This window comes from Gymnoscopelus braueri, assembly GCF_963280865.1.
Source record: "Gymnoscopelus braueri genome assembly, chromosome: 9".
NCBI lineage: Eukaryota > Metazoa > Chordata > Actinopteri > Myctophiformes > Myctophidae > Gymnoscopelus > Gymnoscopelus braueri.
The window spans coordinates 3,415,171-3,428,833 of NC_137610.1; the positions used below are offsets into that span (position 1 = coordinate 3,415,171).

Below are 13,663 nucleotides of genomic sequence, written 5' to 3' on the forward strand. Positions count from 1 at the left end.
ACATATTGTTATAAATGTCCTTTAAGCCCACACGGGCTTCCTGAGCACCAGGAAAGATGCATGACACTGTAACCAAATTAACCCTGGTTTTGGGGATGTCATTATTGGCAGAAATTTGCATTAATTGCAATTGCACTTTGTAACATGTGAGCTTGGAGATTGTTATTAATAATCATAAGACTAAAGTATAAAATAGGGCTTAAGTGGTTAATAAAGCAACTAATCAATCAATTAGGATAGTATACGAATATTATTATTACCATACTTTAGATAACTAGATAAAACAAAAACACTTTTGCTTAGTTTCACCTTTTTAAGGTTGAATGCACAATAAAACAGATTTTTTTTTGGATTACCGTAAAACAAAACAAAAAGCAATAGCGTAAATCACAAAATATACAAAATATATTCAGTGCATAAGGTATAATATTTGTTCGCAATTACAGTATGCTCTTCCATATAATACTGGTAAAATCCATAATTAAAATAGGTTATTACAGATAGTAAGAAGAACAAATAAACAGCATGGTGTGCAGTAACAGTGTTCAATATTTTCAGCATTTTTCTCAAATGCTATCTCACTGGCATACATGTTCAAATTATTACAAGAAAGTATAAAACAATTATGGAACCCATATCATGTTTGATTAATTGTTAAAAAAAATATTAAGTAATTAAGCACACAGTGTATGAGCAATCAAGACAGGTAGAAGATGTTTGCTACAGTATTTAAGGCCTTCTAGGCCTCTATGGATACTCTTCATATTACTACTGCAACCTCTTGTCCCCTTTTAATGTGTGGTGACCTGTGGGATCTAGGGAGAATCATATGAAAGGTCACTCTCACAGAACGATAGTGGTGTAAAGTAACACATAAAGTAACACGTAAAGTACATTTACTCAAGTACTGTACTTAAATACATTTTTGACATATTTTTACTTTACTTGAGTATTTCCAATTTTCAGTACTTTTACTTCTACTCCACTACATTTCAGAGGCAAATATTGTACTTTTACTTCACTACAATTATTTGAAAACTTTAGTTACTTTGTAGATTTTGATTATAATTACAAAACATATATTAACCACTTCAGTCCTATATACATTTCGGCCATTTGAAAATAGCCGCTCTACAAGCTCACAATGCGTCGCGATGCGACACATTGTGAGCTTCTGTCTCATCTGTGAGCATCTGTCTCATTCTTAATATCAAAGACAGAAAATGGATATTTAGCTTATTTTGTCTCACAATTTAGAAGATTGTATTTTTTAGACTGGTGCTGATCAAATAAAATTGTTAGTATTAACCATATATGATCAAGTGGCTGTCAAGACATTGCACCAAATAACACTGTACAATAAAAACAAAAATCGAGTCTGACCTCATTTCCTTGGACATCATTTTCTTCTTGGCCTGCAACAACAAATTCTTAATTAAAACCATAATTTGCAGCTATATTTTCACAGCTACATTCAGCGGAAGCAGAACAAAATAATTGTATTCTCATGAACATTTTAATATTGAATCTTGAACATTGACTAATACATACATTATTGAACATGAATTATAACCAACAGAATATTACTAAGAACAGTAGATCAATCCCCCCCTCAATTAAGAATTAAAATGCTCTTTCACCTGAGCTGCGTCTCGGCTCTCTCCATCTCTCCAGATTCAGCCTTGGGATTGTGTTGCAGTTGACGAGCCTTGATGTCACAGTGAAGACGTCCTGAGGAACAGTGCGGATTCCAGTGTTGTCACAGATGATACTGGCCAGGGTTACGCGTTGCAGTTCAGCTCTCTGTTCACGGGTGAAGACGCCTGGAGCCTCATACCACAACCTGGGAATAGAAAAGAAGGTGTGAGACACACACACACACACACACACACACACACACACACACACACACACACACACACACACACACACACACACACACACACACACACACACACACACACACACACACACACACACACATGTTTATGTATGTATGTATGTATGTATGTATGTATGTATGTATGTATGTATGTATGTATGTATGTATGTATGTATTTATGCATGTATGCATGTATGCATGTATGTATGTATGTATGCATGTATGTATTGTATGAATACTGAGTACTGTATGTATTTCTATATCACTCACCTGTCTCCTAGACGGATATCATGGAACTGTTTTCTAATGAGACAGGCAAACAGAGGGCCAACGCGGGCACCTCCGCGAAAAGGCTCGGCTACACCACCGAGCCAGACATCGATGTTATCAGGTGTGCCATAGAGCTGAAGCAGCCTGCGAGCCAGGTTACGGTTCTGCAGAACTTGACCAAGCTGAGCCTCATTTTGAGGTTGAGAGAGCCCGCAACCCCTGCGCCAGGCGTTGTAACCTTGTTGGTAAACAAAGATATTTGTTATGGATTTTGATGAACCCACTAAGGCGTAAGGTTCCGATTCTACAAATGTCTTCTAGATCCTATAACAGTTTTCTGAAAAACGTATGTTGTTATATTAGTGGTTCTCATACTTTTTCACATCAAGAACCTCCAAAATGTATTTGGCCACGGACCCCCAGAAGCAAATATTTGAGTAAAAAGTATTTGCTTTAAAAATATATATTACATTTTCACGATTCTTTTCAAATAGCAGATCTACAAGCTCATAGCGCGGCACTCGGTGCCGCACTATGAGCTTGTATATCTGCCATTTTTTAATACCCAAAGTATAAAATAATGATAATAATAACATTCTAATAATTTAAGTGATTACACAGATGCGTTCCCAGCTTGTACTGTAGATATGCTATTTCCCCCCAAAAAAGTAGTTTTTTAATGTTGTATATATTTTAAACATTTTGAAATCTTCGCATAGGCCTATAATGAAATATGGAAACAATAAAACTGGCACACCCACTGGACGGCAGGTGCAGGACGAACAGTGGATATATATAAGAGAGATAATAAAGTCCGCACACTGAACATTTTAAAAGAAGCTCCCAGTCAAGGCTTCAATAAAGCCTTTACTGGGAGCTTCTTTTACATTTTTCAGTGTGCGGACTTTCTTATTTCTCCCATAATGAAATATGGAAACCAGGTTGAAAATGGTTAACAAATGTACCGTACCACGAAGGCCATGGTCACGTCCTCTTGCCATGTTGAGGGCGCCCAGGTCCAAAGCCACTTCAAAGATTAATTTGAAAAGCTGGTCCCTCACAGCATCCACCAGCATGTTATCCTGAGTGTTCAGTTTAGCTGGCGATCTAACCATGCCACGGAGCACGGGGTCAATGCCACCTGAGAAAACCGATGTAAAAATTTTATTGTTACAATACCCATTGAAGAAATATTATTTTAAAAAACTATCCGTTTGTTTCCGATTGTCTTTGAAAACACAATCATTTATGGACTTAGGAAATACATTTTCAAATTTTTATGATGAGTAGCCTATAATGTGAATCATGAAAGATATGTTTTCTGCACATTACACAGTGTTGCCTTCGTGTATACAGTGGTGGAAAAAATACTCACGTATTTTACTTAAGTAAAAGTATCAATACTGCAATGTAGGAATACTCCATTACAAGTGAAAGTCCAGAATTCAGAATTTACTTGAGTAAAATGACAAAAGTATTGGTATTGAAATGTACTTAAAGTACCAAAAGTAGAAAGTACTCATTACGCAGAATGTTCCATTTTGCAAGTTTTCAAATGTATAAACTGTATACAAAATCTTTAGAAAATAGCAGATCTCTTGTAGATCGGCTATTTTCAAATAGCCTAGGTATAAAATATAGGGCTAAAGTGGTTAATGTATGTTCTATAACGTAATAATTTATATCTGCAAAGTAACTAGTAACTTAAAGTTTTCAAATAATTGTAGTGGAGTAAAAGTACAATATTTGCCTCTGAGATGTAGTGGAGTGGAAGTAAAAGTACTGAAAATTGGAAATACTCCAGTAAAGTAAAAAAAATACCACAACATTGTACTTAAGTACAGTACTTGAGTAAATGTAATTAGTTATTTTCCACCACTGCGTGTATAGTACACTGGTCTTCACTGAATGACGTACTGTACCTTCAAAAACAACTCTCCAGGGAGTAGAGAAGGCCTGGAACAAGGGGACATTGCGGACATTAGCCTGCCTGTAGTTTTCATCCAGCCGGGGCAAGACAGGCTGGAGGGTGTTGTGTCCAAAGCGGTACGCTGCCGTAGCAAACACGTTGGAAATGCTGGGGTCTACGTTAGGGTTGTAGCCACGGTATGGCCCGAGCGCTCGGATTTCGGCAGGACCAAGAATACGTCGCAGATAGTCTCGGAACACGAACACCTAGAAGATATGGAATGTTGTGGTGTAAGTCAGTCATGTGCAGGAACAGTGAGTGTCTGGAATGGATGAATACAGTATTATGTACAGTCTGTCTCTTCTGTAGTCCTGGCAGTTCTGTTTTTAGTAGTTCACTTGTTTCTACATTTTGTCTGGAGATGATTATGGCGAGGAGGATGAAGGAGGAAGCTGAATGCTATCCTGGAGGACCCCTCTCATCCACCATCATGTATTGATAGACTGAACATATATCTATTGACTGCACATACTGTGTGTTCTAATTCTAATCTAAGCTTATGTTTATGTATCTTGATTTGGTGCTTAGTCTGCTTACTATGTACCTGTACCTCTCCTGTGTTTCATACTACACCTGCATTTCCCTATGGCCTAACTTATCTTGTCTTACACAGATGTATTATTATTATCATGTTTTTAAAGGGTTAGTTCACCAAAAAAAAAATCTATCGATTAGTCACCCCATGGAGACTTGAATTCATGGATAGTTTTTAGTTTTTGTCGCATTCCAAAGCCAATACTTTGATGGCCAGCCAAGCGGTAGGCAGCGGTTCCGGCAGGAGACACAAAGGAGACTATTTGTGTCTCCTACCGGAACCGCTGCTGGTCATACAGAACAAAACAATATCCATGAATTCAAGTCTCCATGGGGTGACTAATCGATAGAATTTTTTCATTTTTTTAATATGAGTAATATGAGCAAAAGTTCATACGTTGCAAAGGTCATGTTACCTGTGTGTAGGCACCATTGATCTTGCGAGCCTCTTGGTAGAGCGTCTCACCGTCCCATTGGGGGTTAATTCTCTTCAGTGCACGCGCTAGACGGTTGTGTTCACGCATGAATAGCGTGTGAAGAGATGTCAGGTATAAGTTCTCATTCACACGGGTGTCACCTGAAAAATAATTAGCAAAACAGACAATGGCCGCGTTTCCCAAAGAGATTCGTAGAGATGCTGCGTAGAGATGCTGCGTAGAGATGCTGCGTAGAGATGCTGCGCAGGTCCTACGACGGGTCTTACGTGCGTCCACACAGGCTGCGCAGTACCTTAGCAGGCACGTAGATTTCAGGTCATGCGTAGCCTACGCAGCTTGCGTAAGAGCCTCCTACACAGCTGGGACCCGGCGAAACCTACGCTCTACCCTCATTAGAAGCAGCTGGTTGTGCCCTACGTGCAATCTAAACTGGCTTCAGGAAACACCATCGTCGTAGGTTCCCAAGTCCACGGCGTTATGTGTCTGCTAAAACTACATTCGGGAGACAGAATGCACGTATCCTACTCCTCCTACTCCTGGGAGTGGTTGTAGCCCTGAGTGCTGTCCTACGCAGCAGTTTGTTACGAGCGCCCTGGGACCGACCACACACACACACACACACACACACACACACACACACACACATATAATTCATATATATATATATATATATATATATATATATATATATATATATATATATATATTTATATATAAAATTACGGCCGGGCCGGTGCGTAACGATGCCTACCCAAAAAACTGACATACAAGCTGTCAATGCACTGCGACATGCCGTGTCGACAGCTTGCAGATAATTTTTTTTGGGTAGGAGGAGTGACTGCGCTGCTTCGTCCTCTATGCATGAACCCAAAGTTTACAAATTGTACTGTACTCTCATGAATGATCTCTGATCTGACCATCTGATAAAAATATTAAGCAAGCCAAGTTAACTAAAGGACGTAAGTCCCCAGTTCCTCTCACAAAGTGACAGCTGACGTCTGCAAGATATAAATGTATATGAAAACACACAAAACTACCAAAAGTAACAGTGTTCATTATGGGTTGTCCACTAGCCTAGCGGTCCAGGCGCATATCACATAGATTGGGAATCCAGCATGATAGCTGTCGTGGGTTTGACTCCCGGTACCGACGACCTTTACTGTATCTCTCTCCCCATTTCCTGTCAGTCTACTGTACTGTCCAAATAAAGGCAAAAAAGCCCCTATAAACATACTTTAAAAAAAGGACGCAGAATGTCCCATTTCCCAAGTTTAATATGTATAAATATCTTTTGAAAATAGCAGATCTACAAGCTCACAACGCCTCATAAGCTTGTAGATGTAATTTAATGCCTAAATATATTATTCAAACGTTGTATTTAGAGTGGACTGCTTCAGGACATCTGACAGTTGGCTCTGTCACCGACAGTATTTTTATGAGATGATCGGATCATGCTATAATTTATAAAAGCCGGGTTCATGCATGTGTAGTGGAAGCAGTGAGCTGGGATTGAACCCGAAGTTCCCACTCGCCAGCCCGACGCGTTACCAGTCATGCCAATAAGCCTGTGCTCGATAGCCAGGTCTTTTGCACTCCACTTCTCGCTAATTTGAGTGTGGGGGCTACACATAGAACCAGCGCAGCAGTTCCTCCCAACAGCCGCTCGCCCTACCCAAAAGAACAGATCTGCAAGCTATCAACACGGCATGTCGCAGTGTGTCGATAGCTTGCAGATCTGTTCTTTTGGGTAGGGCGAGCGGCTGCGCTGCTTCGTCCTCTATGCATGAACCCGAAGTTTACAAATTGTACTCTCACGGATGATCCGATCATCTGATAAAAATATTAAGCATAAGCCAAGTTAACTAAAGGTATATAAATGATGCTGAGCATGTTTCCTTAATTTCTAAGTTTTATAGTTAAACGTTATTGTTGGAGTTGAATTTCACCTTATGACCCACACAAAGTACAGATACTTGTAGCACGGAGACAATAAGGAAAGACCAGACTCAGACAGGCAGCGAAGGGTGTAAGGAAACATGTTTAGTATTCAGATCAGAGAGACAATAGAAGGTTTACAGTATATCACAGGTCCGCAACATCGGCCGTCCGTCTCTCCGCAGTGTAACAGAGCAAGCACGAGCTTTTAACATTGTCCAGTAACATAAACATATGACATCATAGGATGTGACATCGATGAGGTTCCGGGTGAAGGTGGACTTCTCGGATTGGATGAGAGTGATGGTTACGTCGTTGTCTGATGATGGTAGATGATGGTAGATTATGATTGTGTGACAGTTTATCTCTGGACAACAGCGTCCCCATGTCTGGGTCAAACACGTTTGACATCTCTGACCTGTCACTGGTCAGTGGAGATTTGGTGACACTAAAGGGAGACAGCTGTAGAGAAAAGAACACCCAGATACTGTGTTCCCAAAACAAGATTGCCGCAGAGAAAGCCTGTAGCTTGGATTTGACCTTGGCTTGCAGACACAGAGACTGAGAGTAAAGAGTACTTTTAACAGGACTGAGGTATAGGCCCATATGGCATTATTAATAGGACATATTAACCAGGTTAAGGACCCTAGACACATTATGATAATTAAGATAAGAGATCAAATGAAATGACTCTATCAAGCCTACATCTTATCATGATTTGGATAGGGTCAAAGGTCAAGTTGATTGTACCTTGTGACATTATTCAAAATCAAATCAGACAGGCAAAGACTTAAAGCCAAAAATAAATGGTTATGGTTAGATAACATACACATTTATACTTCTTCAAAAGGACTGTATAATTTATTAATTTATTCAAATAAGAAGCAAAACAGGGTTTATAGTTCATGAGTAAATAATCAGCGTTAGTAGGATGAAATCTTACATAGACTATAGAATAATTAAAATGGTAAGTGGGTTCTATATGCTGTTAAATGAGAAAAATGACATCACCTCATAAGTTCCCAGAATAAGGTATTATAATTATGAACAGATCTGTCAAACCTTTCTTTATTTTATTTTGAAGGCCATCCCTTGGCAGGATCTGAATTTTTTTAACTTTTAACTTTTCCTGAAAATCCCACAATGTATATGTACCACCAGGAACTTTAGCCAGCATAGTCTTGTTTCCAAGAAGCTGTTGTTTCAGGTCCCGCCCCCAAGTGTGTATAGGCTCATTCGAATTTTAGCCCTACTTCTCCTTGAAGCAATACTGTGGGTAGATATGTTAACCCTAAGCAAAATAATTTATGGCGGGAAAAACTCATGTGATGCCTCTTTACTCACACAGACGTATAGGACCTACTTTTCCTCTTTGAGCAGTCGAGAGGAGAGGCTTCTGTCACTCAATTTAACCAGGAAGATTATTTAATCTGTAAATGAATTAAACACAGAATTACTGGGTGTAGAAAGTGCACATGAAATGTATTTGACAAAACATAAGCAGTTTAAAACAGGTTTAGAACCAGATATAAAATTAAAGTTTAGCCCTGTATGTACAATTGTATGTACAATTAGCAGGTATTGTGACTGTTGTCCAGGAATTGGGTTTGGGTAATGGGGTGGCTTACATTCTCGTTCTAAAATGAAACACAAACACAAAACACAGTAATTAAACATTTAAATCATAATCATATTTAAATCAGAATCATCAAACTCCCCTCTATTTGACACCCATATATCTATAATATAGTGTGTGTCAGATGATTTGTTGATGAGAAAGGGGATGAGAAAAAAATTATGAAAAAATTAAAATTAAAAAGTTATAATTAAAAGTTTTAAAATTAAAATATAACAATGAAAAATAAGGAATAAACATCTTTGTTCTGAAGAGTATATTGAAATTAGATAAGTACAGAAAAATAGCAAATCTGCAAGCTTACAAAAAAATCTTAAGTTAAAATGATAAAATATTTTCAAAACTTTTTAAAATAAATCAAAAATGACTTTATAATAAACTTAATATTATAGTTAATGTTCACCAATATTGATATGGAACAAATTGAATCTTATTGTGGGTTAATTTAACGGATCTATGTTTTAAATGGAATTCAATAGTGACTCAGCTACAGGATTACGTTGCCATAGAAACGTGTCTAACATACCACTAACACTTCCTGCTGAAGGAATTATGGGAAATGGAGTCTCAGACCAGAAGGAATTATGGGAAATGGAGTTTTAAGAGACCAGAGTGACTTTGTTCTAACTGACTGGAGAATGACTAAAATTTTGACTAAAATGGTTAGAACTAGCGAGACAGACACACGCATTCAAACATTCACGCATGCCTGCATATCACTCATACATAGATATAAGGGAGAAAAAGAGAAACAGATAGGCACTTTCACTCCTTCGCTCCCTCGCTCGTCCGGACACTCACACACCGTAGACAGCTTGCTGACCCATAGAGAGAGAGAGAGAGAGAGAGATAGAGAGAGAAATCGTTCATTACTACACACAGACATACAAACATACCGAACATAGATATCTTCCAGCAACAAACTAATTTTGGAATGAAAAAGATTTTAACCTGATTGGTTTACTTATTATTTTAAATTATATTCAAAATATTTTAAATAAATTAAAACTTATTTTTTAATGCAAAAATAATTATACTGATGGTTCAAGGAATTTAGAACAGAGTTAAAATATATATATTTTAAACTTTTAAAACAAGCCTTCATAGTATAACATTATAGTGTGACTGTATTCTTCTGTGGGCATAGCCTTGTTATGATACCAGCTCTGAACAAGAGAATGTAAACAGATAAGACACGGGAGAAGTGAGAGGCTGTATATTGGATAAGGGATTTAAAAGTTATTGTCAAAGTTTAATATATTAAATGGATGGATGATTTAACTACAGTGGTCAAAAAAAAAACGGTCAAAGGTAAAAAAATATATATATACGCTCCCCCCCCGCACCACCCCGGCCGGAGGTGGTGAGAGAAAGAGAGGCAGATAAAATAAAGATATAGATATTATTCGGTACAGATTACAACAGGAATAAAGTACAGAATCTGGGTTCTGCCTGAGTCTAAAGTACATAATCTGGGTTCTGCCTGAGTCTGCTGGGTTCTGCCTGAGTCTGCCTGAGTCATAAAGAAATCGCACCGAAAAAATACAGTCTGAAAACCGTGGAGGAGTAGTAGATAAAAATAGATTAGGGTGTTTGCACTACACTCTGAAACTTAGAAACGGAAAAAGGAATAACAAGCTAAATAATTGACCACTAGATAAGAGAATTTATGAGACATTCAGGAATGTCCTCCCAGGAATATAAGGTGATAAAACATTTTTACTTGACAGGCTCCCTGGCGGAGCTTTGTTAAACAGTCATTTACAAACAGGCTGATAATTATGAGACACATGGTTCGGTAAAGACAATAAAGAAAAAGGTATACTCATCAGATCAAGGCAGGGATAAGTTACATGGAGGTCCCAATCACTGGACCATGGTACAATAAAAATAAAATTATATACTTATCAAATCTGATGTTGGTTCAGGGATCCCGACCCCGATGGCTGGACCATGTGGAATTTGAGACATGTCGAGGGTCCAGTCCAAAGGTCCAGCGATCGCGTCCAGGTCCAAAACAAAATAAATTGTGATACTGTTCAAAGTTAACCTTCATCTGAATAGAAGTGATAAGTCGTTACACCCAAGGCCGGTTCGTTTGATACGTATTAAAACATGGTCTGCCGGGAGGAAGAGAGTCTGACCGTACCGGTCAATAGCTCAGTTCCCACCGTCCACCATATTTCAAACATATCCTGGCTCGAATGGACCAATTGTTGGAGCTGAATTTCACCTTATGACCCACACAAAGTACAGATACTTGTAGCACGGAGACAATAAGGAAAGACCAGACTCAGACAGGCAGCCATTGGGTATAATGAAACAATTGATTGTATTCAGATCAGAGAGACATTAGAAGGTTACAGTATATCACAGGTGTCCGCATCATCGGTCGCGTCTCTCCGCCGTGTAACAGAGCAAGCACGAGCTTTTAACATTGTCCAGTAACATAAACATATGACATCATAGGATGTGACATCGATGAGGTTCCGGGTGAAGGTGGACTTCTCGGATTGGATGAGAGTGATGGTTACGTCGTTGTCTGATGATGGTAGATGATGGTAGATTATGATTGTGTGACAGTTTATCTCTGGACAACAGCGTCCCCATGTCTGGGTCAAACACGTTTGACATCTCTGACCTGTCACTGGTCAGTGGAGATTTGGTGACACTAAAGGGAGACAGCTGTAGAGAAAAGAACACCCAGATACTGTGTTCCCAAAACAAGATTGCCGCAGAGAAAGCCTGTAGCTTGGATTTGACCTTGGCTTGCAGACACAGAGACTGAGAGTAAAGAGTACTTTTAACAGGACTGAGGTATAGGCCCATATGGCATTATTAATAGGACATATTAACCAGGTTAAGGACCCTAGACACATTATGATAATTAAGATAAGAGATCAAATGAAATGACTCTATCAGTTATGATGAAAGTCCCCAGTTCCTCTCACAAAGTGACAGCTGTTGCGCTCGCCATGTTTATGAATGGTTAAAAAATCTTTTGAAAGCAGATCTACAAGCTCACAACGCCTCACAAGCTTGTAGATCTGCTATTTTCAAAAGATTTTAATACATATTAAATTTGGGAAATGGGACATTCTGCATACCTTTACTTTTGGTATTTTAAGTATATTTAATTTACTTGCATAATGGGGACACTTTAGTGTTTTATTTACCTTGCAGATGTCACCTCACCACTGTAATTTAATTCATAAATATATTATTCAAAAGTTGTATTTGGAGTGGACTGCTTCAGGACATCTGCCAGTTGGCTCTGGTATTTCACTGTATATATTAGCAAAGGGAGTTTAAACTGCTGTGTAGCGTAGGACAGCACTACGTAGTTTACGTAGGCTTTACGTAGGCTTCGTCCAGGAGGTCTTTACGTGCATGCTGTCTCCCGAATGTAGTTTTAGCACACACGTAACGCCGTGCGCTTGAGAACCTACGACGATGGTGTCTCCAGAAGCTAGTTTAGATGGCACGTAGGGCACACACAGCTGCTACTAACGAAGATAGGGCGTAGCGGGGTTGCTACTGCGCAGCTGCGTGGAGGCTCTTACGCAGCTTCTAGGCTACGCACAAGCTCAAATTCGTTTGGGAAACCCGGCCAATGACCAAATATCAATCACTTCCTCTTGTCAACATGTCAAATACCATCATTGGATGTTTGCCTTAATTTGAGTGGTCAGGTGGGCTTTAAAAGAGTGTATCAATAGCATTTCTTCATTCGTCATCAGATTAAAGGGATATTTTTTAGTTTTTGGCACATTCCTAAGCCAATAATTTGATGAACAGCGGACCGGTAGGCTGCGGTTCCGGTAGGAGACACAAAGGAGACTCTTTGTGTCTCCTACCTGAACCACTGCCAGTCATCAAATTATTGGCTTAGGAATGTGACAAAAACAAAAAGAATATCCATGGATTCAAGTTTCCATGGAGTGACTAATCGATCGTCATTTTGGGGGTGAACTATCCCTTTAAAAGATTTTATACTCAGCCTCAGAGTCAAACTGAGCTCACACTAACCTGCAATGAAACAGGGAACCTCTGTTGCATTTCGGTCACCGGTGATCTTTCTGCGTGTGGCACACATGTTTGCATTCATAGGGTCGAAGGGAAGCAGTTCACGTCCACAGTCTCGGAGTGATGGATTGACACGCATCAGGCCCCTGTCATTTGTTAAGTCACGGAGACAAATTGCTAGCTGTTCCTCAGCCCCATATACTTGGCCAAGGTCAAGGAAGGCTGTCACAGCGTTGATCTGCTCTCTCTTGTTGGGTTCACCGCCAAAATTGAAGGCAGAAGTTCCTGTTCCACAAGCAGGTGCCGATCTGAAGGAAGGCAGGCAACCTTCAGGTGGGCAGGGTCGACGAGGGTCATCTTTGGGGAACTGTTCATTGGAAAGCATAGATTAAATCACTTAAGCCGTATGTACTTTGACAAAATAGTCAAATCCACGACATGACATGCGGCCCCAGATGCGTAGCATCTGGGGCCTGAATTTTCCATAACTTTTTTCATTTCAGGCCCCAGGCCCCAGGCCCCAGGCCCCAGGCCTGGGGCCTGGGGCCTGAAATGAAAAAAGTTATGGAAAATTCATGGCCCCCTCACGCATTAGAGTGTCCTACTAATGTGTGAGGGGGCCATGAATTTTCCATAACTTTTTTCATTTATTTTTAATATTTTTTTTAAATGTGTCCCCGGCCCGAAAGTGAAGTATCCCTTTAAGTACAGTACTTGAGTAAATGTACTTAGTTACTTTACACCACTGTATAGCCTACAATAGGTAATTTTCTAATCTTTGCAAAAGAAAAATAATAATGACCCCCTTACCTGTGACTTTGATGGTCCTCTGAGAACTCCAACATATGAAGTTGGTAGACAGCACTACCACTACCACTAGCCCTACTTATAGTCAGAAAAAGGCCCTGCCCCCTGTGTTGTAGCTCAATGGTAGTTCCTTCTTCCTTCTATCCCCCAGCTCAAGTGGTATAGTT

The 13,663-nt window shown here is 39.4% G+C and overlaps 1 protein-coding gene across 1 annotated transcript; it reads right to left on the reverse strand.

Annotated features, from left to right (window-relative positions):
- Window positions 1–768: 768 nt before the first annotated feature.
- Window positions 769–13,074, reverse strand: LOC308091650 (eosinophil peroxidase-like; the record flags this gene model as incomplete). The annotated part of the gene is made up of 7 exons (XM_080437312.1): window positions 769–815; window positions 1,641–1,843; window positions 2,153–2,390; window positions 3,123–3,293; window positions 4,075–4,327; window positions 5,072–5,232; window positions 12,693–13,074. The coding sequence occupies 7 exons, from the start codon at window positions 13,072–13,074 to the stop codon at window positions 769–771; spliced, it is 1,455 nt and encodes a 484-aa protein (XP_080293438.1).
- Window positions 13,075–13,663: the final 589 nt, after the last annotated feature.